Source organism: Bison bison, unplaced genomic scaffold (assembly GCF_000754665.1).
Source record: "Bison bison bison isolate TAMUID 2011002044 unplaced genomic scaffold, Bison_UMD1.0 scf7180017864508, whole genome shotgun sequence".
In the NCBI taxonomy this organism is placed as follows: Eukaryota; Metazoa; Chordata; class Mammalia; order Artiodactyla; family Bovidae; genus Bison; species Bison bison.
This window is the reverse complement of record NW_011495064.1, coordinates 3319417-3346879: the sequence shown is the minus strand read 5'-3', so window position 1 is coordinate 3346879 and position 27463 is coordinate 3319417. Positions and strand designations below refer to the sequence as shown.

Sequence of the window (27463 nt, the reverse complement as noted above, 5' to 3'; positions counted from 1 at the left end):
TCACCCTACTTATTTAACTTACATGCAGAGTACATCATGAGAAATGCTGGGCTGGATGAAGCACAAGCTGGAATCAAGATTGCCGGGAGAAATATCAATAACCTCAAATATGCAGATGACACCACCCTTATGGCAGAAAGCGAAGAACTAAAGAGCCTCTTGATGAAAGTTAAAGAGGAGAGTGAAAATGTTGGCTTAAAACTCAACATTCAGAAAACTAAGATCATGGCATGTGGTCCCATCATTTCATGGCCAATAGATGGGGAAACAGTGGAAACAGTGAGAAACTTTATTTTCTTGGGCTCCAATGTCACTGCAGATCATGGTGACTGTAGCCATGAAATTAAAAGACGCTTGCTCCTTGGAAGAAAAGTTATGACCAACCTAGATAGTGTATTAAAAAGCAGAGACATTACTTTGCCAACAAAGGTCTGTATAATCAAAGTTACGGTTTTTCCACTAGTCATGTGTGGATGTGAAAGTTGGACTATAAAGAAAGCTGAGCACCGAAGAATTGATGCTTTTGGACTGTGGTGTTGGAGAAGACTCTTCAGAGTCCCTTGGACTGCACTAAGATCCAACTAGTCAATCCTAAAGGAAATCAGTCCTGAATATTCATTGGAAGGACTGATGCTGAAGCTGAAGCTCCATTACTTTGGCCATCTGATGCAAAGAACCGACTCATTTGAAAAGACTCTCATGCTGGGAAAGATTGAAGGCAGAGGAGAAGGGGATGACAGAGGATGAGATGGTTGGATGGCATCACCAACTCAGTGGACATTAGTTTGAGTCAACTCCAGGAGTTGGTGATGGACAGGGAGGCCCGGTGTGCTATAGTCCATGGGGTTGCAAAGAGTCGGACACGACTTAGCAACTGAACTGAACTGAGGCAGACATGTCTGTTGAGCTCTTGAAATATGGCTTGTGTGACTGAGGAAATGAATTTTTTATTTTATTTAATTGTTAGTAAGTTAAACATTTGCATGTGGCTTATAGCTACCGTATTGAAAAGCACCTTTAGGCAATCAACTGTATGCTTATGGAATATACTTGTCTTTTAAAAAAATAACTCTTTGTCAGTTTTACATAAGCTTATTTAAAACAACTTTGTGTTTCCCCTTCATATACCAGCATGTCACAGAGATCTAGATACATGTGGGAAAGGTAACTTTGGATCATAATTTTCTGTGGACATAGTGTGCTTATGCATACTTTAAAGCTGATTAAGGACTTCTCGGGTGGTCCAGTGGTTAAGACTCTACCCTCCCAGTGCAGGGGCCACAAGTTCTATCCCTGGCAAGGAGTTAAGATCCCACAAGCTGCTTGGTGCAGCCAAAAAAAATAAATAGATAAAAAGCTGATTATATTGAGACATTTTTGGCAATGGGACAATCATTAAATACTTATGTTGTTTGAAATATGTGTGGCTGGTCCTATTTCCTCATTTTTACAGTGAATCAGATGTCCCAATAGACGTGGAGACAGTCATATCCACCCCTGTGCCGCTCTACGACAATCAGAAGGCACGCAGTGTGATGAATGAGTGTGAACGGCACGTCATCTTCGCCAGGACCGATGCGGATGCCCCTCCCCCGCCAGAGGACTGGGAGGAGCATGTCAACAGGTAGGTTGCTTCTGAGAGGACTGGGCACTACAGGGTTCATGGTCAGTGCATTGTGAATATCTTATATCGTTGTCATTGAAACATATTTTTAGGAGTTTATTTCATTTGCAGCCATAGGAGTCAGAATGTTCTCCTGTCTTTGTAACTCTCAGCTCATTCTGCAGTGGGCTCCCTGGGAGGAGAGCTTGTGTGTCCGCCATCTTTGCATCCCTGACACCTCGGACATTGCCTGGCACATAGTAGGCAAGTAGTAAGTGTTAACTGAATGTATAAATGAGTCAAATTTGATAGGTGTGACTTGCTCTGTAGTGTATATAGTACACGTTATGATACGGGAGTTAGCCAGACCACCAAAAAAAATTAAATGTCCGTTTGTATGATACTGTGCTTATAGTGTCTATAACTAGGACAGTGAAAATGTTTTGGAGTCATATGAAAGGCTAATAGATGTTTGACTTGAGTGACTTTTAAAGATAGATTTGTAGTCTGTGGTTTTGGGGGAGCATCTCAGCCTGTTTTCATGAGTTTGCTGGCTGGTTTTGCTCTCATATCCTACTGACCCGGGGACTCAGCATTCCTCTTTAGGTCATTTCGTTGTTGTTTGCTTGGCAAACATTTATTTATCTTGTATTTGTTGCATAAAACTTTATGAAAGTAAAATTTACGTAGCATACAATTCACTTATATAATATGTACAACCAGTGATTTTTAGTATATTCATCACTGCAGTCAATTTGATGAACGTTTTCCTCACCCTCAAAAGAAACTCCTTACCCATTAATGGTCACTTCCCATTTCCTCCCAACCCCTCCAACCCCTGGCAACCACAGTCTACTTTTTGTCTCTCTAAACTTAACCTTTTCGAAACATTTCATAGAATCATACAGAACATGGTCTTCTGTGACTGGATTCTTTTACATAGCATAATGTTTTCAGGATTCATCCATGTTGAAGCATGTGTCAGTAGTTCATTTCTTTATAATGAACTTTATTCCTTTATAATATTATTCATCCTGAATAATATTCACAGTACGGAAGTGCCGCCTTTTGTTTACCCATTGATCTGTCGATGGATATTTGGGTTGCTAATGCTTTTTTGGTACTGTATATGAATAATGTCACTATGAATATTCATTTACTTGTTTTTGTGTGGACATACATTTTCATTTCTCTTGAATATATACCTAAGAGTGGAATTGCTGTGTCGTATGATAATCTGTGAGGAATCTTCAGGTTCTTCTCCAAAAGGACTGCATCATTTTGCATTCCCACCGGCAGCGTATGAGGGTTCCAGTTTCTGCACATCTTTGCCAACATTTGTTTTTCATCTGTCTTTTTCTTCTTAGGACCATTCTAGCGAGTGTGAAATGACATCTCATTGTGGTTTTAATTTACATTTCCCTCATGACTCTCTCTGTATGTATTTATCTCCTAAGGGAATGTTAAGGTCTTTACATCAGAAGTTGGAAAGTAGTAAACTTGTCATAATGTTGGAGGGTTCTTACTTAATGGAGGAAAAAGAAGTAATTTGGTAGGAAGAAGGGCAGGAAGTTTCGAGGCTCGTTGGAATGGTTCATGAGTTTGGTTGGAAGCAGGGAATGAGCTTGAGCTGGTGTGCTTGTGTGATCAGGTGGTGGCTGGTGAAGGTGGAGCGCTTCTGCACCCTGGTTGAAGATCTTGTGGAGAAGTTCTTCGGGGTCTTGAATTGGAATTAGTCTTGTGCCTTAAGAAGGGGAAATGGTCTCTAGAGCTTCAGATAAAGAGGAAAATCGATGTGAATGAAGATCAACTACTAGAATATTGCTGGGGTCAACGAGTTCAGCAAAATTGTTTATCACCATTGTTATAGTTAATAACCCTGAAGATACTGACAGTGGTGGTAACAAAAAAGAACTCACAGTTGTCGAGCGCTTTCTAGGTGCCAGGCATTGTACCAAGTGCTTCACATGCGTTATCTCTTTTAAACCTCACAACTCCCCTAGGCATATCCCTTCTTTATCTGTATTTTAAAAATGAAGAAGCTAAACTCAGTAAGTTGAAGAAACCTTAGGAAGTCATGGAGCAGGGGTTTGTTCAGAGCGTGCCGTCTGACTCTGGAGCCCAGTGCTGTCAGCTGCTGTACCTTTTCTTTAAGGGCAGTGGAAAGAGCCCAGTGATGGCTGCACAAGGTGACTTCACACAGATATGTGTCCCCATTGTGTTATTGGTTGCCTTGTCCTCAGTCTGCAGTTTCAGAAACTGCATAGCAGAATTGCATGAATTTTTCTATCGGTTCACCCTTGGTCATGGGCAAAGGGTTTTGGGTGCACTCGTCATGCTTACCAAAGTCATCAGAGACTTAATAATATGCGTGAATGCAAGTTTCTTAATTTATAAGGAGAAATACAGCTGCAGGGCAGACGAGATACTGGGGCAGCCTGGCCTAGAGCCCTGATGCTCAGTGGGAGAGTCTGGGAAGCTGTTCTCTTCCAGAAGTGGGTGGCTAGTAGACCATCTACACAGGGGGTGCCCTCCTCCAACACGGTAGCTGGATGACAGGGAGGCCAAGGCACACCTTCACCTGCCCAGTCCTGCAGAAAAGCACTGACAGGCTCTACGCTTTGGCTCCTCTTTCTCCATGTGGACCTCCATACCTGTGTTATGCCATTGCCACAGATTGATATGATTAATTAGTGCTCAGTTTATCTCAGATTATTTGTTTTTTAGTGTCTGATGAGATTTTGGAGGCGTCCTTCTCTCATTAGCAACAGGCTTACATCTTCAGGTACGTCACTATTGCACACAGCTGATTTCATTATTTGATGATACTTACTGGCTTCAGTCTCAGAGGTCACCATTTTTATGACCTTGTCCCCAAATTCTGGATCTGTAGCCTGTTTGAAGGTTGTGGTTAGTTCTCTCTGCTCTGATTATAATTATCTGTTGCCATTCTTTCACTTGATTTTATTGTTAAATTGCTGCTTCTTTTCTTCCGTGTATAAAATCATGTAAAATTACAGTTTGCTACATCAAGAACTCATATAGGACAGCTCCCTAGAAATGTATTTTTCCTCAGAGAGATGACTGATCTCTGTATCAGGGAGTCAGAAACGTACTTTTCTTTTTTAGTGCCCCATTTTGCCCTCCTGAATTATTTCAGTAGCAGATAGCTTCAGATCACTTCTTTTTTTTTTTTTTGTCTGAGCCACGAAACATCAGGATCTTACTTCCCCAACCAGGGATCAAGCTCATGCCCCCTGCACTGGGAGCACAGAGTCCTAACTACTGGACCACCAGGGAAGTCCCCAGATAACTTGCGATATTTAGAAAATGCATCCCCCCACCCCAGCTGACTCTTGGGTTCTCTAGTAATGCCTGATATTCCATGAAACATGATTTTAAATATCCCTTTCTTCTTGATTTAATTGTCTAGATCAGGGGTTGGCAAACTATGGCCTGTGCGCCAAATCCAGCCCATTGCTTGTTTTTCTATGACCCATGAGCTAAGAATGGATTTTACATTTTTGAGTGGTTGAAAAAAAATCAAAAGAAGACACAAGAAATTAAAAATTCAGGGTACATAAATACAGTGTTATTGGAACACAGTCACGCCCACTCATTTAGGTATTGTCTGTGGCTGCTTTTGCACTACAATTGTGGACTGAAATAGTTGTGACGGAAACTCTAAAATATTTAGTATCCAGTCCACTATATAGAAAAAGTCTGCTGACTCCTGGTCTAGATTTGTGTCTGCATGCCAAAATCGTGTGACTTGGTGAACTTTTGAAAATTAATATATATTTGCAGGTATGGTGATGTTTCCCAAAGAAGTTGGACCAGCTTTTTTCCCCCAGATGTTTGTCAGATATCAAGTTTAATTAGATGCACAGCTTTTCAGACATGTAACAAAATACTCCTGACATATGGTACTTCGGGGCCTTGCTCAAATGGATTCGAGGACATTGCCAGCATTTCAGTAAAAGCATCTAGTGTCCTGTGATAGCAGATTGTCTATCTTAGAAATCGGAACTTCTGAATTCAATTAAAAAATATTCTCCTTTTCTGAATTTGCTCTAATTGTATCTCTCAGTATTGTATGTATAATACCTATGTGTTAATCTCAGACAGATGTTTGAAATTTTGATTCAAGACCTTTGAGTTGCTTATTTTCCCTCCCTCTTTCCCCGTCATTCCTCTTCCTTTCTCCTGGTGTTTAAGCAAAGAATTTTATGATCTGAAAAAGTAAGTGTGACCTTTTGCTTCTCTCTGATGTTCTTTGTTTCTCTCTGCTTGACTTCTGGTTAAAAAAAAACCCTTTAGACGTTTTAATATTGAATTAGTGTCAGAGAAAGAATTATCTTTGAAAATATCAGGCTCTTCTAGGACTGGTGTGACTTTGGCTGCTTTGGATAAGAGAAGCCAGAAATCAGAATGTCATTCGGTTTCAGTGGGAGTGTGGAGAACATAAAATTGTCTGATCTCATCTAAGCAATGGAGAGAAGACATTTTTGTACCCATGAAAATTGAATAGGTTTAGATGGGGGAGTGTATTGACTCACCACAGTTCCCATCAGCTGTTTGACTGTTTAGACTTGTATCTAAAATTCTGTCTCCTGTTTTTAAATTTTTCCTTAATTATATCTTTTGTATACTCTTAATCTTCGGTTAGATCATTTTTTTCTGCCCATTTAATTTTCTAGCCTCCCACGAAGCTCACAAAATACAGAGAATATGTTTCAGTTCTTGGAATCACTTTGTTATATATCCAGCAACTAAGTTCAATCCTAAGAACTTTTTCTGGGGGTTTTAGACTTGTGGTTTTTCAATTTAATTTCAGCTGTCAGTGGTGTATGGTAGTAATTTCTAAATAGCTTTCTAGTCCCCCTCCCATTTTTGTTCACATCATTTTCCTTGCTCCCATCATTTTGGGTTTCAGAATAAATACAGGGTAAGAAAAACAAATAGAGAAAACATCCTGTTGTATGATAAAGAACAAGATAATTTTGGAAATGCTGTCGGTACCTCATAAGTAAAAATTATATACACCTCATTCTCTTTCCTTGGGATTAGGGTTTGCAACCTGATTGATAGGCTTTGAGAAAGCTCAAGAGATCATTGAACATAAAGAAATTGTATTCGTTGTTTAACCTGTTTGATTATCACTGAGCAGCATTGCTGGGGTTAAGGGCTCAGTCGCTCTGTCTTGTCTGACTCTTTTGTGACCCCGTGGACTGTACCTGCCGGGCTGCTCTGTCCGTGGGATTTTCCAGGCCAGAATACTGGAGTGGGGTGCCATTTGCACCTCCAGGGGTAAGGCTGCAGTGTAATACTGCTTTCAAGGTTTTACAGGTTCTTTTACATATTATTCACACAGAACAGGAAATTCTAAAATTCTAAAATTTTAACACGGGTCTTTCATTTCCACTTCAAGAGATTTATCCTGCAGAGAGATTTGCATGACCATGTGAAGATGCAGAGAGATATGTATATGAGTGTACTGGGGAGAGGTGGGGTTGTCACTGTGACTGTTTATATTAGTAATAAAAGGGACAGAACCTCAGTGCCCACCAGTAGGGTAGAACCAGTCATTAAAAGCAAGGAAGTTTATTAATAAGGAAGTATCCTTGTATCTCCAGAGAGCTTTTTATAGCTACTTGTGGACATCCTTTGTCTCCTCCGACCACCACCAAAACCCAGGCCCAGCAAAGAATCACTATGCATAAGAGAAGTGCTACTCATGTTAGTGTGTAATACATTTAAATAATGTAAAGGAAGATAAGATTATGAGCCAGCGGACCGGTGATGCTAGTTCACACAAGCCTTCCTGGTCCCAAGGTATCCTGAGCCCCAGCCTTGAGTAAAAGCTTCTACTCCCCCATCTTCCAAGTCCAAAATCTCTCTGAATATCAAACCACAGCAAAAACTGGCTAGATACTGATGAAGTACCAGAAGTTAAGCCAGCAGAGCTGTGGGAAGATAAGAAAACGTCAAGAAACCTGAGATGGCTGCTGGAACCCCACAAGAGGTTATGAAAGGATGAGTGGCTTTGGAGGTTGAGACGGGCGTTAGCTGTGGCAACAAAAGCTACTAAAGACAGAGGGCACTTCTGAAGAGAAAGTTCTGTGACCGTGGACTTGGGCTGCTGTCATAGAACTTTTACTCCCATCAGTAATCGTAGCCTGAGTTTTATAGATAATCTTGTCCATCTCTTTTGCAGTCAAGGAGACTAAAGGTACACAGCCAGCTCCTGGCTCATAGCTAGTGTTTTCCTGGACTTTGTGACTGTGGTAAGTTGTAAAACTGGAGACGTAACGTGGTAGATGGAGATTGTATTTTATAGAAGGAAAGGAAGTTGGGCTGTTATTTTCCTCCTTTCTGGAGGGTATTTACTCTTTTCAAGGATAGTGAGATGATGGTTGAAGTTGGAAGCAATGTTCTTGTGGTCCAGGCACCCTGATCTGGTGAAGGGCTCTATGTACAGTTGCCCCACATGATGTATCAGTGTTGCGCTGCTCCTCAGGACCTGGGCACCTCCTGTGGTAGGGAGTGCGAGGGTTTAAATTTGTTCTCCGCTGTTCACAGGGTTTAGAGTGCAGTGTGCGTACAGTTCCTCCGTGTCTTTATTCAGCAGATGGTTAAAGTCCCTGCTCTGTGTCAGACACTTTTAAAACAGACAGAAATCTTTGCCGTCTTGGCCTGTACATTCTAGCAGAGGGAGACAAACCAAACATAAATAAAACGGATAGAATGTGAGATGGGGGTAGGGAATCCCGAGGTGAGAGTCTTGTGTTGGCAGTTTTAAGTAGGGGTGAGTCGCGGGAACCCTCAGTAGAAGGTGACATCTGAGCAAGAACCTGGCGGTTGGAGAGGGAGCCACTGTTTCAGGCGGAGGGAGTGGGTGGCTAGGGCCCAGTCTGTGCGGCGGGAGCATGCAGGGTGCATGGGGAGAAAAGGGAAGGGGCGATGCAGGGAAGCATAGTAAGCTGGGGGCTGTCGTGGAGGATGAAGTTGGAGAGCCAGGGGGGTCCACACAGCCCATGGCAAGGATTTTGACTCTCAGCTGACTTAAATGGGCTTGGTTTGCAGTTGTCACAGTCCTACTTACTTCATCCCAACTGATGTGGAGTGCTACCTTGATGTCATTCCAGGCTCTCATTTGGGTCTGGCATCCACCTAAATTTTTAAAATGAGATTTAATCACCACTTTATTTTTATGGCAGGGAGAGCCGGTAAACAAATACTGGAATAAATTGGGCATCTTCTGTTACGTTTTTCTTGGTATCTGTAGGAAGATTACTGGCCAGAGTTGGAGTCTCAGAGTAATTAAGGTTGTCAGGAGTGGGGTGGAGAGGGTAAAGCTTTAGTCAACTCCACGCTGCTGTGCGGCGTTTCATGAGGTTGGGACGAGCAATAGGGTAGGCTTCTAATAGCACGGAATTTATAGCTGAGTTGGAGGAAGAACCATAAAGCCTCCCATGAGCAAGGTCAAAGTGCACTAACCAGGGCTGTGCACTGGATGCACAGCACTGACTTCCAGGGGGCAGTTGTGGTATGGCAGAAACAATGTGAAGCAGCTATCCTCCGATTAAAGATGAATTAGAAATACATAACCTACTTAAACATTTTACAAAGTAAATTTGTTAATTGTGGGATATACAGAAAAAACATGGAGAAAAAAGGAAGGTTAATGAGGGGTGGATTATTTAGGAGTGGGAGACCAGCCACTTGGTTTTGTTGTATTTTTGTCCCTGACACTGATGTAAGTAGGCCTCTTATCTTAGTGTGAGGTTTTAGTGCACTAAATGCTTCCTCATCCTGTCTACCTTTTTTGAGTAACTTGTGAGATTCAGATATGTCTGTGCAGTGCTGCCTTGCTTTTGTTTACTAATGGATTATTTTAGCTGTTAGGTAATTAATGAGCTTTGCTAGTACCACAAAGGCATAATTCCTGGTGGCTCAGCAGTAAAGAATCTGTCTGCCAATGCAGGAGACACAGGTTCAATCCCTGGGTTGGGAAGAGCCCCTGGAGAAGGAAATGGCAACCCACTCCAGTATTCTTAACTGGAAAATCCTATGGACAGAGGAGCCTGACAGGCTACAGAGTTGGACATGACTGAGCGACTGAACACCAAACAGCAAAGCCCCACAAAGACTTGTCACATGTGTATTAACACATGTGCTGAGGTGCTTCGCTGGCAGGACTGGGCCCGGAATCTGGGTGTTGTGCTTTAGCTTGGTACTCAGCTACTTGGAGTTACAGTGTTTCACAATGGGAACAAAAATCATGACATGATCTTCTTTGCAGTGAGCTGGTGCAGGGAGCGTCCCCAGGGTTTGACTCTTAATTCCTCAGAGTGTCTCTTACAGGACTGGCTGGACCCTGGCCCAGAACAAGCTATTCAACAAGATCCTCAAAGCCCTGCAGTCTGACCGGCTCGCCCGCTTGGCCAACGAAGGGGTAAGACTCCAGAAATCTGCCCCCAGCGGGCCTCCCTAGCTCAGGCCTCTCTGACTGGCTCACTTGTTGGGCGCTACCCCCCACCATCCCCCAACCCCAGTTGCTAACAAGGTGACCCTCAGACTTTGCCCTCTACTTCCACCATTCAGGCTTGTAATGAGCCCGTGCTGCGTCGTGTCGCTGTGGACAAGTGTGCGAGGCGAGTGCGGCAGGCTCTGGCAAGTGTGAGCTGGGACACCAAGCTGATCCAGTGGCTGCACACCACCCTGGTGGAAACCCTGAGTCTGCCCATGCTGGCAGCCTACCTGGATGCTCTGCAGACGCTGAAAGGGAAGGTAAGGCTGGGGTGGGTGTCTGCCCTGTCCTGGGGTAGCCAGCCTCTGCTGTGGGTTCAGGAAACGGGACTGGGCCGGGTCATTGCCTGGTCAGTCTGGAGGACATGACTGAAGCTAATGTGCTTGCTCTTAAAAATAGGAGACATGGTGTCATTTCACGTTCTCATTCGGCATAAATGTCTTCAGCCCTCCTGTCTCTAGGATGAGGTGTGGCGCCCCCAAACCAGAGAACATGTTTAGCCTCTACAGCCCTGCAACTTGTGGTTTGAGGTGAGGTGAGAAAGGAGAAGACAGATGAAGGGTTTACCAGGGTGAAGTGTTGAGAGAGGAGTGAGAAGCAGATACCCACGGAGCTGAGAGTGGGGTGGGGCAGGGGAGGTGTTCAGAGCCAGGAGCACAGGGCCGACGCCTCAGTCTCTGCTGATTGTGACAAGCCTTCAGTAGCAGCACTCTGACTTGTATCATGCTTTATAGAGCGCCGTTGCCTTTCCCCACTTCCTTGCTGGGACAGTGCTGCAGTCACGCTGTTTTCCTTGGTGACTCTGGTTTACTGTGGGTGTAGTTGGACTGTTCAGTGTGATGGAGTACTGGTTCTGGACACAGACCGCCTGGCTGATCCTTTCATCACTAATTTCGTTAGTGACGAAACTAAAATCAGTTTCGTCATCTCTAAAAAATGGCTGATTATAATAATACCTGCCTAGGATTTTTGTGATAATTTGTTAATCTGGATAGAATGCTTGGCACAAAGTTTGGCACATAGGAAACCCAGAGTAACTGTTAGTGATTTATAAGTGGTACCATTATATTTAGTGTGTTTTGCTCCAGCACGGCCTCAGATAACTTGGATTAATTCAGTTTTTTACTTTTGTGGGTTTTTTTCTCCTTTGCAAGCAGCTGGCCAGCAACTTTCCCCAGCCATATTCCCCAAATTTCCAGACTTACTGTTTCCTATCTGTTTGTAAGTTGAAGGATGCTGAGTTTGTTTGAAAGCAGAAGAAGACTGGTTTAGCTTCTGGAAATAAAACTCAGGACTAGATGCATTAATAAAATGCATGGTAGGAATTTGACATTAATTTATACGTTCTGCCTTTGGAAAGAGAACAGCATTAGTGAATCTACTCTAGGGGACCAGTGTAGTCATGCCCAGAGTCCACGTCCCTGCTTCTCTTTGTGTGCCCAGTATGCCTTGGAGGTCTTTTTCCTCATAATGAAGTTGGCACTGCTTTCCAACTGAAGTTATTGTCTGGATGTTCCCAACAAATACATGTTTCGTGTCTCCAGTGTGCCGGGTGTTGGAATGAGCAAAACAAATTCTCTCTCCTCTGATGGAGCTGATTTTCTAGTGGAGAAAGAGGCAAATGAAAAGCTGGCCCCAGACTTCCCCCTGTGCTGCTCCTCTGCAGTGGTCACCCTGGCTCAAGTGTGAACAGGGGGCAGCAAGGGCACAGGGTGGGTAAGGGGCCAAGACAGGCCCCTGCCAGAGAGCAGTGGCCTGTAGTCGAGCATTTCCACTGCTCTCTACAGCATTCCGCCTGTGGAAAGAGAACAGCGTTGGTGAGTCTGCTCTGGGGGACCAGTGAAGTGGTGCCCAGAGTCCACTTCTCAGTTTTTGTTTGCATGCCCAGTACGCCTGGGAGGTCATTTCCCTCAATGAAGTTGGCACTGCCTTCCAACTGAAGTTATTGTCTGGGTGTTCCAAAGTGAATGAAGTAGTGTTCAGGTTTATTGAGCATCACGGGCCACGGGCAGTACCCCACAGGTGTGCACGGTGCGTGCTGCTGAGTCACAGTGTGGGTTAGCTGGGACGGCAGAGGAAGCGCAGTTAGCGGGGGCCCAGACTACAAGGTGCTGATCTGCTCAGTGGTAGCTCTCCCATCAGGCTCTTGTTTTCCCATGACTGTTAGAGTCACAACAAATATTTATTTATTTATTTATTTTTACAACAAATATTTAAGTTGTTCCCCAAACTTCTAATGTACCAGCTGGATGGAATTGTCAGTGAATGGGGTCACGCTCTAGGCCCAGTTACTTTTACCATCAGACCTGTTGTAAAGGGAGCAGAGAAGGTATGGGCCCCATCCTCTTCACTGTCTGCTCAGAGTGATCCTGTGCTGGAGAGAGTAGGGATGCTTGGTCTGCCTAGCTTCACTCAGGCAAAGGAGTCTAAGTGTTCTATATTTACAAAAAAGCGAGTTTCAAGGCTTTGTCATTTCAGAGGTGTACTCTGCTATGTGTGTGTGTGTGCGCACACGTGCTGTGTGCTCAGTCATGTCTGATTCTGCGATCTCATGGGCTGTAGCCTGCCAGGCTCCTCCAGGCAAGAATGCTGGAGTGGGTTGCCACTTCCTACTCCAGGAGATCTTCCCGACCCAGGGATGGAAGCTGCATCTCTTGCAGTGGCAGGTGGATTCTCTACCACTGAGCCATGGGGAAACTGCCAGATAAAAGTTTTTAAAATCTAATATTCAGTCAGATCCTCTACCTCTAGGTGTTGAGTGGCTCACAGTGACAAAATATCAATTAGTTTTAAAGAAACACGCGGTTTAGGGTGAAGATCCTTTGCAATTTGACACTGTCCTTTGTTACTGCTGCTGCTGCTGCTAAGTCTCTTCAGTTGTGTCCGATTCTGTGCAACCTCATAGACGGCAGCCCATCAGGCTTCCCCGTCCCTGGGATTCTCCAGGCAAGAGTACTGGAGTGGGTTGCCATTTCCTTCTCCAATGCATGAAAGTGAAAAGTGAAAGTGAAGTCGCTCAGTCCTGTCTGACTCTTAGCGACCCCATGGACTGCAGCCTACCAGGCTCCTCCGTCCATGGGATTTTCCAGGCAAGTGGAGTGGGGTGCCATTGCCTTCTCCTTTGTTACTAGCCTCTCCTATTTCCTTACTTGAATTCTTGACTTCAGGCCTTCTGTGCCTAGAGTGAGCCCTGGACTTTCTTGTTTATATCTGGTGTCTGTTTAGAAAGCTTTTCCCTGTCTTCTGTTGGAATTGTTCAGAGTGCATCTCACTTCGCATGCTGAATCTGCACTTCCCTCTTCTCTGCTGGATGGTTCGGGTCACAGCAGTGAGGCTTCTGTTTCTTTACGGCACTTCCCAGCCCCTCCTCTCTGGTGATTTGTATGCTCGCCTTCGTAGATTGTAGATTAAACTCCTTTGCAGTCAGCACTAGCCTGGTGCCTTGTAACAGCAGTGTTGCATAAATGTTTGTTTCCTGAGTTAAACTGAGACAGCCTCATGGTTAAATATTCTCCTCATTTTTTGTGCAGAGCTCTTTTTAGTCTTGCTCTTTTAAAATTAAGAACACTGTCCTTTCTTGTCATTTCCAGGAATAACTTATCTTCTTGTGCTATCTTCAAACTTTTAATTTTAATTGAAATATAACTGACATATAGGATTTCCCTGTTGGCTCAGATGGTAAAGAGCCTGCCTGCAATGCAGTGTTCGATCCCTGGGTCAGGTAGATCCCTTGGAGAAGGAAATGGCAACACACTCCAGTATTCTTGCCTGGAGAATTCCATGGGCAGAGGAGCCTGGCGGGCCACAGTCCATGAAATCGCTAAGAGTCGGACACAACTGAGTGACTAACACACATACACACGTACAATGACGTTTATTGACAAGTATACAATATGTTTCAATATTTGTATGTATGGTAAAATGATTACCACAGTAAGTCTAGTTAACATTTGTCACTGTATGTAAAGAAATTTTTTTTCTTCTGATGAGCATTTTTAAGATTTATTCTTATAGTAGCTTTCAAATATGGAGTATAGTATTATTAACTGTAGTCATCATGCTGTATGTTACATCCCTTGACTTTATTTATTTCATTCTTTTTGATCCCTTTTACCGATTTAACTAATCTCCCATCCCATCCCTCTGACAACCAACAGTCTGTTTGTATCTATGAGTTTGGTTTTTGTTTTGTTTTTCCATATCCCAGATACACATTAGATCATTTGATATTTGTCTTTTTCCATCTGACTTACTTCACTTGGCACAGTGCCCTCAGGGTCCATCCATGCTTTTGTACATGGTAAGATTTCCTTTTTATGGCTGCATAATATTCTGTTGTATACATATTTACACATTTTCTTTACCCATTCATCTATCAGTGGGCACTTACGTTGTTTTCATATCTTGCCTATTGTAAATAATGCTACAGTGAATATGGCGGTGCATATATCTTTTTGAGTTGGTGTTTTTGTTTTCTTTAGGTAAATACCCAGAATTGGAATTCCTGGATTATGTGGTAGTTCTGTTTTTAATTTTAGGAGGAATGTCTATTAGTGTTTTTCATAAAAGTTGTACCAGTTTACATTCTCACCAAAATGTATAAGGGTTTCCTTTTCTGCACATCCTTGCCAGCATTTGTTAATGCCTGTCTCTTTTGATAAGAGCTACTCTAACAGGTGTGAGATGACATCTCATTGTGGTTTTGGTTTGTATCTCCCTGATGCTTAGTAATGTGGAGCATGTTTTCATGTATAGTGTATAAGGTCTGTATATCTTCTTTGGAAAAATGTCTATTCAAATCTCCCACTTGTTAATCAGATTGTCTTATTGGTGTTGAGTTGCATGAGTTCTTTTTGTGTTTTGGATATTAACCCCTTATCAGATATATGACTTGAAAATGTTTTCTCCCCTTCAGTAAGTTGCCTTTCCCTTTTGTTGATGTTTTCCTTTGTTTTGCAGGAGCTTTTTAGTTTGTAGTTCCACGTGTTTATTTTTGCTATTGCTGCCTTCGCTTTTGGTGTCAGATCCAAAAAAATATTGCCAAGACTGACATCAAGGAGCTTACTGCCTATGTTCTCTTGTAGAAGTTTTATGGTTTCAGATCTTCATTCAGAATCTTTAATCCATTCTGAGTTAATCGTATAAAGTAATACGATGGTCCAGTTCATTCTTTTGCATGTAGCTATCCAGTTTTCTCAACACCATTTATTGGAGAGCCTGTCCTTTCCCTGCTGTGTGTTCTTGGCTCCTTTGTCATAAATTAGTTGACCGTACATGCTGAGTTTATTTCTGGACTCACTGTTCTCTTCCGTTCTCCTGGGCGTCCGTTTTTGTGCCTGTGCCATACTGTTTTGATTACTGTAACTTTGTCAGATAGTTAGAATCAAGAAGCATGATCCCTCTAGCTTTGTTCCTTCTACTTAAGATTGTTTTGACTATTTGGGGCCTTTTGTGGGTCCATACAAATTTTAGGATAATTTGTTCTATTTCTGTGAAAAATGCCATTGGAATTTTGATAGGGATTGCATTGAATTTGTATAGTATATTGCTTTTTGGGTAGAATGGACATTTTAACAATATTAATTCTTCCGGTCTGTGAGCATAGAATATCTCCATTTATTTGTATCTTATTCAGTTTCTTCAGTTAATGTCTTACAGTTTTCAGATAAGATGTTCTCATTCCTTTTACCTCCTTAGTTAAATTTAACCTGGGAAGCCCTAGTTAAATTTATTCCTAGCTATTTAATTCTTTTTGAAGCATTGTAAATGAGCATATTTTCTCAATTTCTCCACTATTATTTAGAAATGCAACAGATTTTTGTATATTGATTTTGTATCCTGCAAATTCACTGAATTCATGTATTCTAATGGTTTTTTTGGTGTCTAGGGTTTGCTGTGTGTAATATGATGTCATCTGCACATCTGTAGTTTCACTTCTTCCTTTCTAATTTGAATGCCTTTTAGTTCTGTTTCTTGCCGGATTGCTCTAGCTAGGACTTCCAGTACTGTGTTGAGTAAAAGTGGTGAGGGCGGGCATCCTTGTCTGGTTCTCATCCTAGAGGGAAAGCTTTTGGTTTTTTACTGTTGAGTTTGATGTTAGCTATGGACTGAACTTTTCCCACGTGCATCACCATAGTAGTTTTTATTCTTATTTCTCAAAAAAATTGTGTTTGTTTTGGCTGTGCTGGATCTTCTTGCTGCATGGGCTTTTCTTTAGTTGTGGTGCGGGGCCTTCTCTTAATTGTGGACATTTTGACTTTCTGCAGGCAGTATGAGATTCACACAGACGTTTCTTTTCAGTGGAAGCATCAGCAAGTCTGTAATCTATATTTACACATCTTTGAGGTCACATTTTTGGTAGATTGTAATGGTGTAATGTGGAACCACTGATACGGAGAGCAAACTAAAATTACACAGATTTTTCAGCTTCATTGTGGGTGGTTAGTGTCCCAAGCCCATGTTTTTCAAGGGTCAACAGTATACATAGTATAGTAGGCTGTATTACTTGGAGCATAGTAACAAATTTCTTTAACACTCCAGAGCTTGAAGGCAGTATACTAGAAGAAAATGCAGAGTTTTATTTTGTTTTTAACTTACAAAATCAACTGATGTTTGTTGAGGAAATTTAGAAAATATAGAAGGAAAGGAAAAAGCTTCTTCATATCTCCATAAAGTTTATTATTAACATTTTCACATATTCTCTTATTGTATTTTTCTTAATTAGAGATGATTTTTATATTTTCTGTTTTACCTTTAACATTTTAGCAGGGGACTTTCCTATATTACTGCAAACTGTTTGAAGCATTTTAACTTAGTCCATAAGATCTGATTATGTAGATAACGTGCTTCGCCACTTCTTGTGCATGCCTTGATGTTGCTTCTACTCTTCGACTATTACTGAGAATGAGTTTATCTTTTGTTTACCCGCTATCCCCTGTGTGTGTGTGTGTGCATGTGTGCATGTGTGTTTCTGATACAGTTTTAGGAAAGGGATGGGAATAAGTTTAAGTTTCTTGATGCATATTACCAGATTAGTTTCCAAAGGACTGTGTCCATTTACCTTTAATGATGGGGGGTATATTTTTAGCCATCCACTTGTTTGTACTTTTTCTTGTGAGTAAAGTCTGAGAGGCGTCATTGGAATCTGTCCTTGGCTCACAGTGGGGCTGTGTCCTCCCGCCTGACCCTGGTAGTGGGGTCTCCTGCCTCACACTGGAAGTGTCTTCATTCTCCCTTGCTTCTAGATCCCCACGTTGATTGACCGGATGCTTGTGTCCTCCAACACAAAGACCGGGGCTGCAGGAGCTGAGGCCTTGTCCCTCCTACTGAAGAGGCCCTGGGACCCTGCCGTGGGGGTGCTTTCTCATAACAAACCAGTAAGTTGGACTTCACTATGGCCTGTGAAGTTTATTTTAGACTCCAGTCTCAGAACCGTGGCAAGAGGATAATAAATGGCGTGTTTAACTGTGTTCACTAATAACTGGCTGTGTGTCATGCTTAACATAGTTTCCTGAGCAAATCAGCATTGGTGAGGATAAGCTAGGTCGTGGGGTACGTGGGGTTCCATTGGGGAGCCTCCCTCACTCACTGGCTCTCTGATGGGGTCTTACTCTGTAGAGCAAACTCCCCGGCTCTCCTCTCATCCTCATCGCCTCCTCCGGGCCTTCTAGCTCCGTGTTCCCCACCTCACGCCGCCACCGCTTCTGGCAGTCTCAGCTGTCCTGCTTAGGCAAGGTATGTAGGGGGCGGGGGGGCAGCTCGAGAGGCAGACAGATGCTCGATGCTTAGTGAACTTAGTACACTCCTTTGTGTACAAGAAACGGGCGCCGAGATGCGAGGTGGATGGACTTGAATGTGGTGCATCCTCCGAGTCTCTGGACTGCTGACGGTGCTTATCCAGGGTTGGAGGGTTCAGGGGAGGCTAAGCAGACTGGAGAGAAGAGCGGAGACTGAGCTCATGGCGTGGCAGCCCCTCTCTTTCCTTTAGGTCATCCCTGTCGCCACCCACCTGCTGAGCAATGGGAGTGGAGTGGGGGTGCTGCAGTGTCTGGAGCACATGATTGGGGCGCTGAGAAGCAAAGTGCTGGAGGTGAGGCTGCTCCTCTGTCAGCTCGCCGCCGCTCAACCAGCATTCTGCATCCATCTGCGGCCTCCTGTCTCACTGTCTTCTTTCTCTCCCCACAAAGATTCACAGCCATTTCCCCCACAAGCCCATCATCTTGATTGGCTGGAATACAGGAGCCCTGGTGGCCTGTCACGTAAGTAACCCCGTCTTATCCAGAGCTTTCTGGGGCTCAGCTACTGCTGCTGCTGCTGCAGATAGCTACTGTTGAGCCAGGCACTGTCCTGAATGCTTTGCCTGCATACTTGGATTTTAAACTGTGGGGGACAAGCTTTGTTTTTTAACTTTATTGTAGAAAATGTTAAGCAGAAATTTAAAGGGAGGATAGACTGGTGTGGTAACACCTTGGGCCCCTCATTAAGCCCTGCCAGTAACTGGTCAGAGCCAAGGCCTTTTTCATCTTACCTCTGCCCACTTTCAGCTCCCTCCAGTTACTTTGAAAAAAACACCAAGTATTTTCTTTATATATATTTTAGTGTGTAGCTAAAAGACGGTTACTCCTTGGAAGAAGAGTTATGACCAACCTAGACAGCATGTTAAAAAGCAGAGACATTACTTGGACAGCAAAGGTCCGTCTAGTTAAGGCTATGGTTTTCCCAGTAGTCATGTATGGATGTGAGAGTTGGATTATAAAGAAAGCTGAGCGCCAAAGAATTGATGCTTTTGAATTGTGGTGTTGGAGAAGACTCTTGAGAGTCCCTTGGACTGCAAGGAGATCCAACCAGTCTATCCTAAAGAAAATCAGTCCTGAATATTCATTGGAAGGACTGATGCTGAAGATGATAATCCAATACTTTGGCCACCTGATATGAAGAACTGACTCATCTGAAAAGACCCTGATGCTGGGAAAGATTGAAGGCGGGAGGAGAAGGGGCCGACAGAGCATGAGATGGTTGGATGGCATCACCGACTCAATGGATATGAGTTTGAGTAAACTCCGAGAGTTGGTGATGGACAGGGAGGCCGGGTGTGCTGCAGTCCATGGGGTCGCTGAGTCAGATACGACTGAGCGACTGAACTGAACTGAACTGGGCACTGTCTGTTAATTTCGAAAGGGAGAGGTATTCCTCACATAAGGGACAAGAGCAGCATTTGTGTTCTCTTGGTTGCATTTGTTCTTAGTGGAGGAAAAAGGAAGGACTCAAGCCTTGCAAATTCCCATGATGGAAGCATTAAACCTCCCATCCTCCCAGAGGTTCAGGTGGGGTCCCCTGTGGGCCCCGGTTCTCTCAGTGGGGGCTGCTGGTATAACCAGACAGCCTGTGTTCTGTCCTCCTACTGCCCTGCTGTGTGGCTGGTACACCTGTACCATCACCTGGGGGCGTGTCATGGCCTGGGAGTTACAACGGGAGGAGGAGGTGGGGCCTGCTGGCGGCTTCTGGGTAGGATGTGGCTGTGGGGAAGTCAGTCGGCCTCGAGGCAGACCATGCCGTTACCTGCAGGTGTCAGTGATGGAGTATGTCACTGCCGTCGTCTGCCTTGGGTTTCCTCTGCTTACCGTGGACGGCCCCAGAGGGGTAAGTGCGGGGCCTGCGGGCTGCCGGGTCACCGGCCGGTGGGAGGACAGGAGTAGGAGCCTCTCCAGGCTGCTGCTCAGAGGCCGCGGCTGCCTGGGCAGTCTCTTGAGTGCACTTGCCAGGCAGTGTTGAGCATGTATGAACTGGCTGATTGTAAAACCGGACCTGTTTAGGATGTGGACGATCCCCTCTTGGATATGAAGACTCCAGTCCTCTTTGTCGTCGGTCAGAACTCCCTGCAGTGCCACCCTGAAGCCATGGAGGACTTCCGGGAGAAGATTCGGGCGGAGAACAGCTTGGTGGTGGTTGGGGGAGCTGATGACAATCTCAGGTGGGTAGGGTCCCTGGGCTCTGCCAGAGTGCCATGTTGGAAAGATGCTTACTTCTAAAAAGTTGGAAAAATTGTACCAAAAAATTCTATATACTGTTCACCCAAATTTCCCAAATGTTAACATCTTGCATAACCAAAAAGTAATTGTCAAAGCTGGGAAGTTGATATGATATGATACTGTAATCTAGTTTGCAGACTCGCATCTCATCACTGTGTCACTGGCACTCGTCTGGTCCCGGGCCGAGTCCAGGCCGTGCGTGGCTGCCGGTTGCTGTGTCTCCTCAGCCTCCTCTGATGTGACGCTGCTCCTCAGCCTGTCATGACCTTGACACTTCCCAAGAGTGCTGTTTCGCAGACTGTTCCTCAGCTTGGGGTTTTGGCATTGTCCGTGATTAGGTTGAGGGCACACTTGGCGGGAATGCCGCGGAGCTCACGTGGCCTGCGTGCATCCTCGGGGCTGCATGATGTTGCCGCGGCCCGTTACTGGCGAGGTCACCGTTGATCACGTCATTAAGGTGGTATCTGCCAGGTTTCTCTACAGTTACTGTGTTTCTCTTTGTAGTTAGTAGTCTTCTTGTGGGGAGAAGATATTTCGAGGTGCTGTAATCATAGTCTTTGCCATTCGGCTTTCACTGGGGTAGGCATTTCTTTACATTGTCTTCCTAGTAATACAGAGGATGAATTTGAACAAAGATTTTATTTGTCATGCTGCTGCTGCTAAGTTACTTCAGTCGTGTCCGACTCTGTGTGACCCCATAGACGGCAGCCCACCAGGCTCCTCCGTCCCTGGGATTCTCCAGGCAAGAACACAGGAGTGGGTTGCTATTTCCTTCTCCAATGCATGAAAGTGAAAAGTGAAAGTGAAGTCACTCAGTCGTGTCTGACTCTTCGCAACCCCATGGACGGCAGCCTACCAGGCTCCTCCGTCCTTGGGATTTTCCAGGCAAGAGTACTGGAGGTGCCATTGCCTTCTCCTTTTATTTGTCATAGGCGTCCTTTTATATATTTTGGAGTATAAACAACCAGAGTTTGGAAGCGATTTTAGAGGGGCGTCTTTAGTCATTGAGATGGCCATTCTTCCCTTTCAGGGTCTGCCAGCGGGGCCTTTAGTTACATTTTCATGAGATGTACTGAAAAAGAGATTGTGTCCTTTATCGGCCTCCTTTCTCACATGCTCAGTCTTATGTATTAGCTTCCTGTGAATGTTTTTACCGGAGAGCTTAGAGTGAGTGCCTGTTCCCACCCATCTTGTCACTTTCTCACCCAGAGATCCTTTGGAGAAGCCCTCCTGGCCTTTGTCATCTGACAGCTTCTTGTGGACCTAGAGTCTAATCCTTGGATGCTCAGGGAAATGCTTGCTTGTAAATACATTCTTTCCTATTAATTCAGACATCTTACCTATAGGAGGATAGACTTGAGTTGTGGTGAGGGAGTGGGAGGGATGAAAACACCTTTCGCTAGAGTTGCGCTGTGAGGCTGCTTGTGAGACATATTTGCCTGGCGCTGAGGGCGTTGGACTGAGTCAGGAGACCTCAGTTTAACTCCTGGCTCCTTTGCTCGGGTGAATCGCTTAACTTCTGGGATTGGTGTCCTCATCTGTAATACGAGCACGTTACATGACAGGGCTAGAGGCCAAACACCAGTGAACTGGGGCCTCAGGATGTGGAGGCTCAGAATGTTGCACTTCATCTTGTCACTTGGTGCCCTGTTTCTGTCTCTGCTGAGACCGCAGGCAGAAGCCAGGGGATTTAAGTCTGGCTTTCAAAGAGGAGAATGCAGCCAGCGGTGGCCAGTTTCTCTGATCCCTGTAGAACTCACCTGTGGCCACCTTTCCTGGTAATATCATTTCAACAGCACCTAGAAGTCTCAGGGTTTGGAACTGTATTGGGGGACCTCAAGATGAGGTCTTAGCAATCAGGTAGAGTTTACCTGTGAAGCCGTGGGGACAGGACTTCTGGAGCGGACAGCCCCAAGCACCTTCCATGTTTCTTTGGTTCGTTACCTAGTTGCTTTGTGTCATCCCCACAACTCCATGAGGGAGGTGTTGGGGTTCCTTATTTTGCAGATGTGGAAACTGAGGTTCGGAGAGGTTGCAGACCTGCCTATGGGCTACCATTATCTTCCTTCTTAGGTTTAGAAAAGAACCAACACAGAAGAGAAACCCATTCTTATTTACATTTGTTACTGTGGAATGTTTGGAAAGTAAATATTTCCTCTTTTTTGCCTCTTAGAATAAGCAAAGCAAAGAAGAAATCGGAAGGGTTGACGCAGAGCATGGTGGACAGATGCATTCAGGTACACAGTTGCTTTCTGTGGGTTTCTCAGCTAGGCTTGTCTGTCTGTAACCTTTTAGGCTCGGTCTCCTTGGCAGCATCCTCCCGACTCTATGGAAGATTGGGTATCCCCTGGGGCCTTTGGGGGACCTAAGTCATAAGCAAAGAAAAGGGGGAAAGAGGGAGGGGAGGGAGAAGGAGAGTAATGATCTAAGATGTGAGCAAAGCGGCTGGGGAGGAAGGGTTCACTGAGGAGTGGTAAAGTGTGACCACCCAGAACGCCACCCCCACCCTGGGCACAGGGCCTGGGCTCCTGTGGGTCCTTGGCTGAGTGTAGGGCTTGGGCCATGCTTTGTGAAGTAGGAGGGACAGCACACTGATTTCAAAGCTGGGGTGACTCCATTTTAGTAGGAACTGTTGGGGCGCTTCCTGAGGCCTGGGCCTCTCCTTCCCCCAGGACGAGATCGTAGACTTCTTGACCGGGGTACTCACTCGTACTGAGGGGCACGTGGGCTCCGAGCCTCGGGATCAGGACGCCGAGAAGAAGAAGAAGCCCCGAGATGTGGCCCGCAGAGACCTGGCCTTCGAGGTCTCGGAGCGGGGCAGTCGACCTGCGTCACCAGCTGCCAAGCTGCCGGCCTCCCCCTCGGGTTCAGAGGTAATGCAGGCAGAGAGGGGCGCTGTTGCTAGGGATTCAGCAGAGTGGGTTCCTGTGCTTCCCGGGGAAGGCTGCTGGCCTTCCCAGGCCTCGGAGTTCCTACAGGGGGAGGCCCTGACCGGGAGACTCCAGGGGGCTTGATGATTGACAGTCCATCCAAACGACCTTGACTTGGCCCTTGTCCTTCTCCATCTACTCAGGATCTCTCCAGTGTGTCCAGCAGCCCCACCTCCAGTCCCAAGACCAAAGTGACCACAGTGGCCTCTTCCCAGAAGTCCAGTCAGATTGGAAGCACCCAGCTGCTGAAGAGACACATGCAGCGGACAGAGGCTGTGCTGACCCACAGACAAGCCCAAGGTGCGGCCGCCTAGCCCAGGGGCCTCTCTTGGCTTCTGCCTTCTCAGTTGACATCATGTGGCAGTTGAAAAGTATGGCCCCCTGCCACTTTTTCCAGACATACTTGTCCATGCAGAATTAGGTTGGAATAAATACTGAGGGCTGTTTTCAAGGATAAAATATGACACAAGGTCTATGCGTTGGTGTGACTGTGTGTTCCACTAATTATAGCCTCGTCTTGGCATTTGGGCAAGTTCACCTTAATGAGCCGACTCCATGTATATTGGCCTCAGATATTTTTTCTGACTCCCAGTTGGGGAAGCTGTGTCTTCTCTTCAGGCCCAGCCTTTCCTGCAGTCTGGGAGCTCTCCGGGTCCTGCAGACGGGGCTGGCCGTGCTCATCAGATACCAGGGCAGCTCCAAAGCCTTGTGCCTGCCCTTGGAGAGTTAAGATTCCTACACTGGGACTTCCAGTGATGTTTTTCAGGAATCTCTGGAGATAGGTTTTCAATTAGGCTGGGAAATACTTGTTCAGTTAAAATTAAGAGTTTGGAAAGCAGTGACCATGATGTAAGAAGCCTCCCTGCCCAACTTTGATCCAGTCAGCAGTCCTGAGGTGAGGCCTCTTGGGCCTGGGCCAGGGGCGGGTATCCTCCGAGAGTCTCCGGCTGGGGGAGAGGCGGCAGCCAGAGGTGGCTGTCAAGCGGACAGACTCTTCGGCTTGTTTCTTGTAGTGGAGCCACAGGGTCAAGACTTAGACCCAGGCCTCGTCCAAGGTTGCCCACAGGTGGCTGTGAGTGTGAGTGGATCGATGGAGACACAAAAAGAGGCCAGGCCACTGCAGTCCACACGGATGCTCTGTGACCCGCACCGTCCCCGGTGGTGGCCAGAGCCACGTGGGCGCTGTCCCCTCAGGCTTTTGATGAAGAGAGAGACAGCAGTTTGTGATGTTTCTGGAGGCAATGACTAGTCAAGGCCGGAAGGCCTGCAAGGCTGACTGGGGAGCTGGGTGCAGAATGGGACCCAGAGCGGCGCGGAGGAGAGCCGCAGCACGGCCACCTGGCACAGGCAGAGCTCGCAGGCAGGGGTGAGGACAGCTGGGGTCCCTGTGCCCTCGCCAGGCGCCTCGCCCTCCTCTTGGCACTGGACCTGCTGTTGCTCATGGAGTCCGGGCAGTGGCCCCTTGAGGCAGGTACATGCGTTATTTTCAGTTTATGGATGACTCCAAGGAGCTCCTAAGTGGCAGAATCAGGTTTCAAATTCATCAGTAATCCCAGGAAAAGCCTCTGTTGACCATTTTTCAGAGCATTTTCATACCTTTTCTTACTCCCCATCTCTTTCTCCTTTCTCTGGCTGGCTGTGATTCTGTAATTCTTTCTGATTCATTCCAGCTCAGTTTGCTGCTTTTCTGAAACAAAATATGCTGGTGAGGAAAGCTCTTCCTCCCGGCACCTCCTCCTGTCTCTTTGGTGAGTATCACTCTCCTCGCCTGCACCCTCCGCTCTCTGCTTCTCTCCTCCTCCCCCCTCTCATCTCTTCCCCAGCCCTGCTTCTCTGTTGTCTCTGATTCCGCCTGTTCTCTTCTCTCCTTTTCTCGGTGCTGTCCTTTGGCTTACTCCATAGTCTTTGCTTTTCCCCGTTCACTCTGCCTCTCGTGGTGGTTTTCCCCTTTGGTGTCTCACTGTGGTGCTTGGCTCTGCTTCTCCTGTGCGTGCCTACGGGCCATTCCCTGCGAGCCTGCATCTCCCTGTGTTTTTTTCCTTGCCTCTGATTTCCTGCCTCCACCCTGGTCTCTGCAAGCACTGAGCAGCATAACTGTATCTCCTTTCCCTTTTGCCCTCCTTCCTGTGCTGATTTTGGTCAATGCATTCATCCCCTAAGCAGTCCTTCCTTTCAGCTGACTGTGGCCTCCCTGTGGTCTGGAGTGGTTCCCTGTGGCCCCACACCAGTCTCCCCCCGCCCCGGCACTCCCACCTCCCATTTTTCGTGTGAGTCCAGCCCTCTCTCCTTCATCTTGCCTTTCTGCCCCTGATTGCCTGTGCTGAGAAGGGCTGGGCGTCCTTCTAAGTGGAAAGAGGAGGGGACCTGTGAGCAAGGCTAAAGGATAACTTAAGCGTCTGGGAGGCTTCGCTCTGTGCAGGATGTGTGTTTGATTCGGTGGATAGGGTGGCCTTTCTCAGTCCTGTTACCACGGACCTGGGGACTAGCTTGTGACATGGGCCCCTGTTGCCCTATTACTTCAGGGTCAGAACTGTAAAGTCGTCGCAGCTATGAAGCCCCCGTGCCTAGTAGTTACTCAAAGCCAGCCTGGAGTCCTGGTGATAATCCTTCTCATGGTCAGCGTTCAACAGGCAGACCCTCAGCCTTGGGCCCTGAGGGGACTCAGAGCTCTGGGGACATCTCCCTTGTAGGGAGGACGGAATAGCCTGCTCCTCTGTTGCTTGTGCAGAACACGTTGGCTGGCCTGCAGCTGTGTGACGGGGGAGGGCAGGAGGCTTGTCACATTCTGAGTCCGGGAAGCCCTGTTGAGGTCCACTGTGGCGAGTCCCATTTGTTCGGCAGAGTCAGGATGGCATCTTCCTGTCTGTCTCCACTGACTCAGAGCTCCTTCCTTCCGAGCCCAGGATGGCAGGGGAGGGGACTGTCCTCGTAGAGGGCCACTGTGGAGGTGAGCATAGGTGGGCCTGAAGGAGTGGCCTGTGTGGACACGCTGGGCCGGTTCTTCCATGCGGCCACGCCGATGCTGGTCCCGGCCATCAGCATCTGTCGGGCTTCTCTGGACCGTGGAGAACTTCACCGCAACTCCATGTCTTAGTTCCTATTTCATCAGAACAAACCGAGGAAGCTGAGAAAGAGGAGCTCAGGGTCCAGCTGAAGCGGCACCATCCCTCCAGTCCCCTTGCTGGCAGTAAGACCTGCAAGCGGCCGAAGATCAAGGTGTCCCTCATCTCCCAAGGGGATGCAGCTGGAGGGCCTTGCCCCCCTTCCTCAGGGGGCGCTCCAGAAGGTGAGTGTCTCTCGGCCTGCTTAAGTAACAACCGACGGGACCGTCCCAGAGACACAGCATCGCCCCCTTGGTGGCTACTTGCTGGGCGGCTCCTCCTCTCCCTCGGCGCAGCAGGCGCCCAGAGAAAGGCAGCAAGGGTTGCACGTGGGGGAGAGTGGGCAGGGAACTAGGATCAGGGAGGCAGGACAAGGATCAGAGAGGGCTCGGGGTCATTCACAGCATCGTGCTCTTTGTTTTTTTTTTTGCTTTCAATTAAAGATGATAAAATATTCCAGGAAGTTTAGAAAACAGAAGGAAAAGATAACCCCCAACTCTTCCCTACCCTAATGTAGAGTTATCCTTCCTTTTTCGTTTTTCACTCTTTTCTATAATATTTTGCATTTAGCCTGGACTCTGGGACCCTGAAAGGTCAGCACCAATCTGGACTGACCGGCGGCCTCGGGGTTTTCTGTTTTGCAGCCGCAGGAGGGAAGCCCCTCACCATGACGTTGGGACAGGCATCCACAGGGGCCACAGAGCTCACCGGGCTTCTCGCCACAGCCAAGTGAGTCTGTCTGCTGGTCTGCGTCCCCTTCTTTGCCCTCACGCCTTCTCAGGACCCAGTGAGTGCTTTGGAAGATAGTGGATTCTGGAGTCTGTCTGTCCTGTGAACGTGACTTCTTTCTGAGTCGGGTGTTTTTCCTTTGGGTCAACTCGGAGTTGACTTTTACTTAAAAGTTTACAAAGTGTCCTGTAGCTCTTGCTTCAAGACCTGAAGTCTTTCCTTTAGGCCTGACTTAGAAGGACTGGAGGCTGAATTCAGAAGGTGAGACAAGACACCGATGTTCTAGCCTTGCATCCATCGCTGAAAGCCTTGCTGGGCCCCCACTGGACCCCCCTGGTACTGCCAGGGACCTTTAGGTGACGGAGCTCCTCTTTGTCTCCAGGTCAGGTGCTTCTGAAGGGTGTGTCTCAGCCAGCCAGACATCCTCAGTGGTCTCCAGCAGCACCTCGCCCAGTGCCTTGCACACACTCCAGAGCCGCCTGGTGGCCCCTTCTCCTGGCAGCTCCCTCCCAGGTACCTACTAACTCAGCCCCCACCAC

At 46.4% G+C, this 27463-nt stretch overlaps 1 protein-coding gene across 6 annotated transcripts in view; it reads left to right on the top strand.

Annotated features, from left to right (window-relative positions):
* Positions 1-27463, top strand: part of KANSL3 (KAT8 regulatory NSL complex subunit 3) — a 42098-nt gene that overhangs the window by 4904 nt on the left and 9731 nt on the right. For 4 of the 6 annotated variants that reach the window (XR_824307.1, XM_010829592.1, XM_010829591.1 and 1 more), the window contains exons 3-18: positions 1454-1624; positions 9971-10061; positions 10211-10396; positions 17381-17512; positions 17754-17870; positions 18124-18225; positions 18323-18394; positions 19701-19775; positions 19949-20106; positions 22338-22401; positions 22837-23037; positions 23238-23394; positions 24765-24842; positions 26189-26380; positions 26840-26924; positions 27307-27437. Coding sequence is in view for 5 of the 6 variants with exons in the window: in XM_010829592.1 (XP_010827894.1) it covers positions 1454-1624; positions 9971-10061; positions 10211-10396; positions 17381-17512; positions 17754-17870; positions 18124-18225; positions 18323-18394; positions 19701-19775; positions 19949-20106; positions 22338-22401; positions 22837-23037; positions 23238-23394; positions 24765-24842; positions 26189-26380; positions 26840-26924; positions 27307-27437 (2012 nt within the window). In the remaining variant the exon portion in view is untranslated. The remainder of the gene's footprint in view (positions 1-1453; positions 1625-9970; positions 10062-10210; positions 10397-17380; positions 17513-17753; positions 17871-18123; positions 18226-18322; positions 18395-19700; positions 19776-19948; positions 20107-22337; positions 22402-22836; positions 23038-23237; positions 23395-24764; positions 24843-26188; positions 26381-26839; positions 26925-27306; positions 27438-27463) is intronic. The other 2 variants (XM_010829594.1, XM_010829593.1) reach the window with 1 other exon arrangement.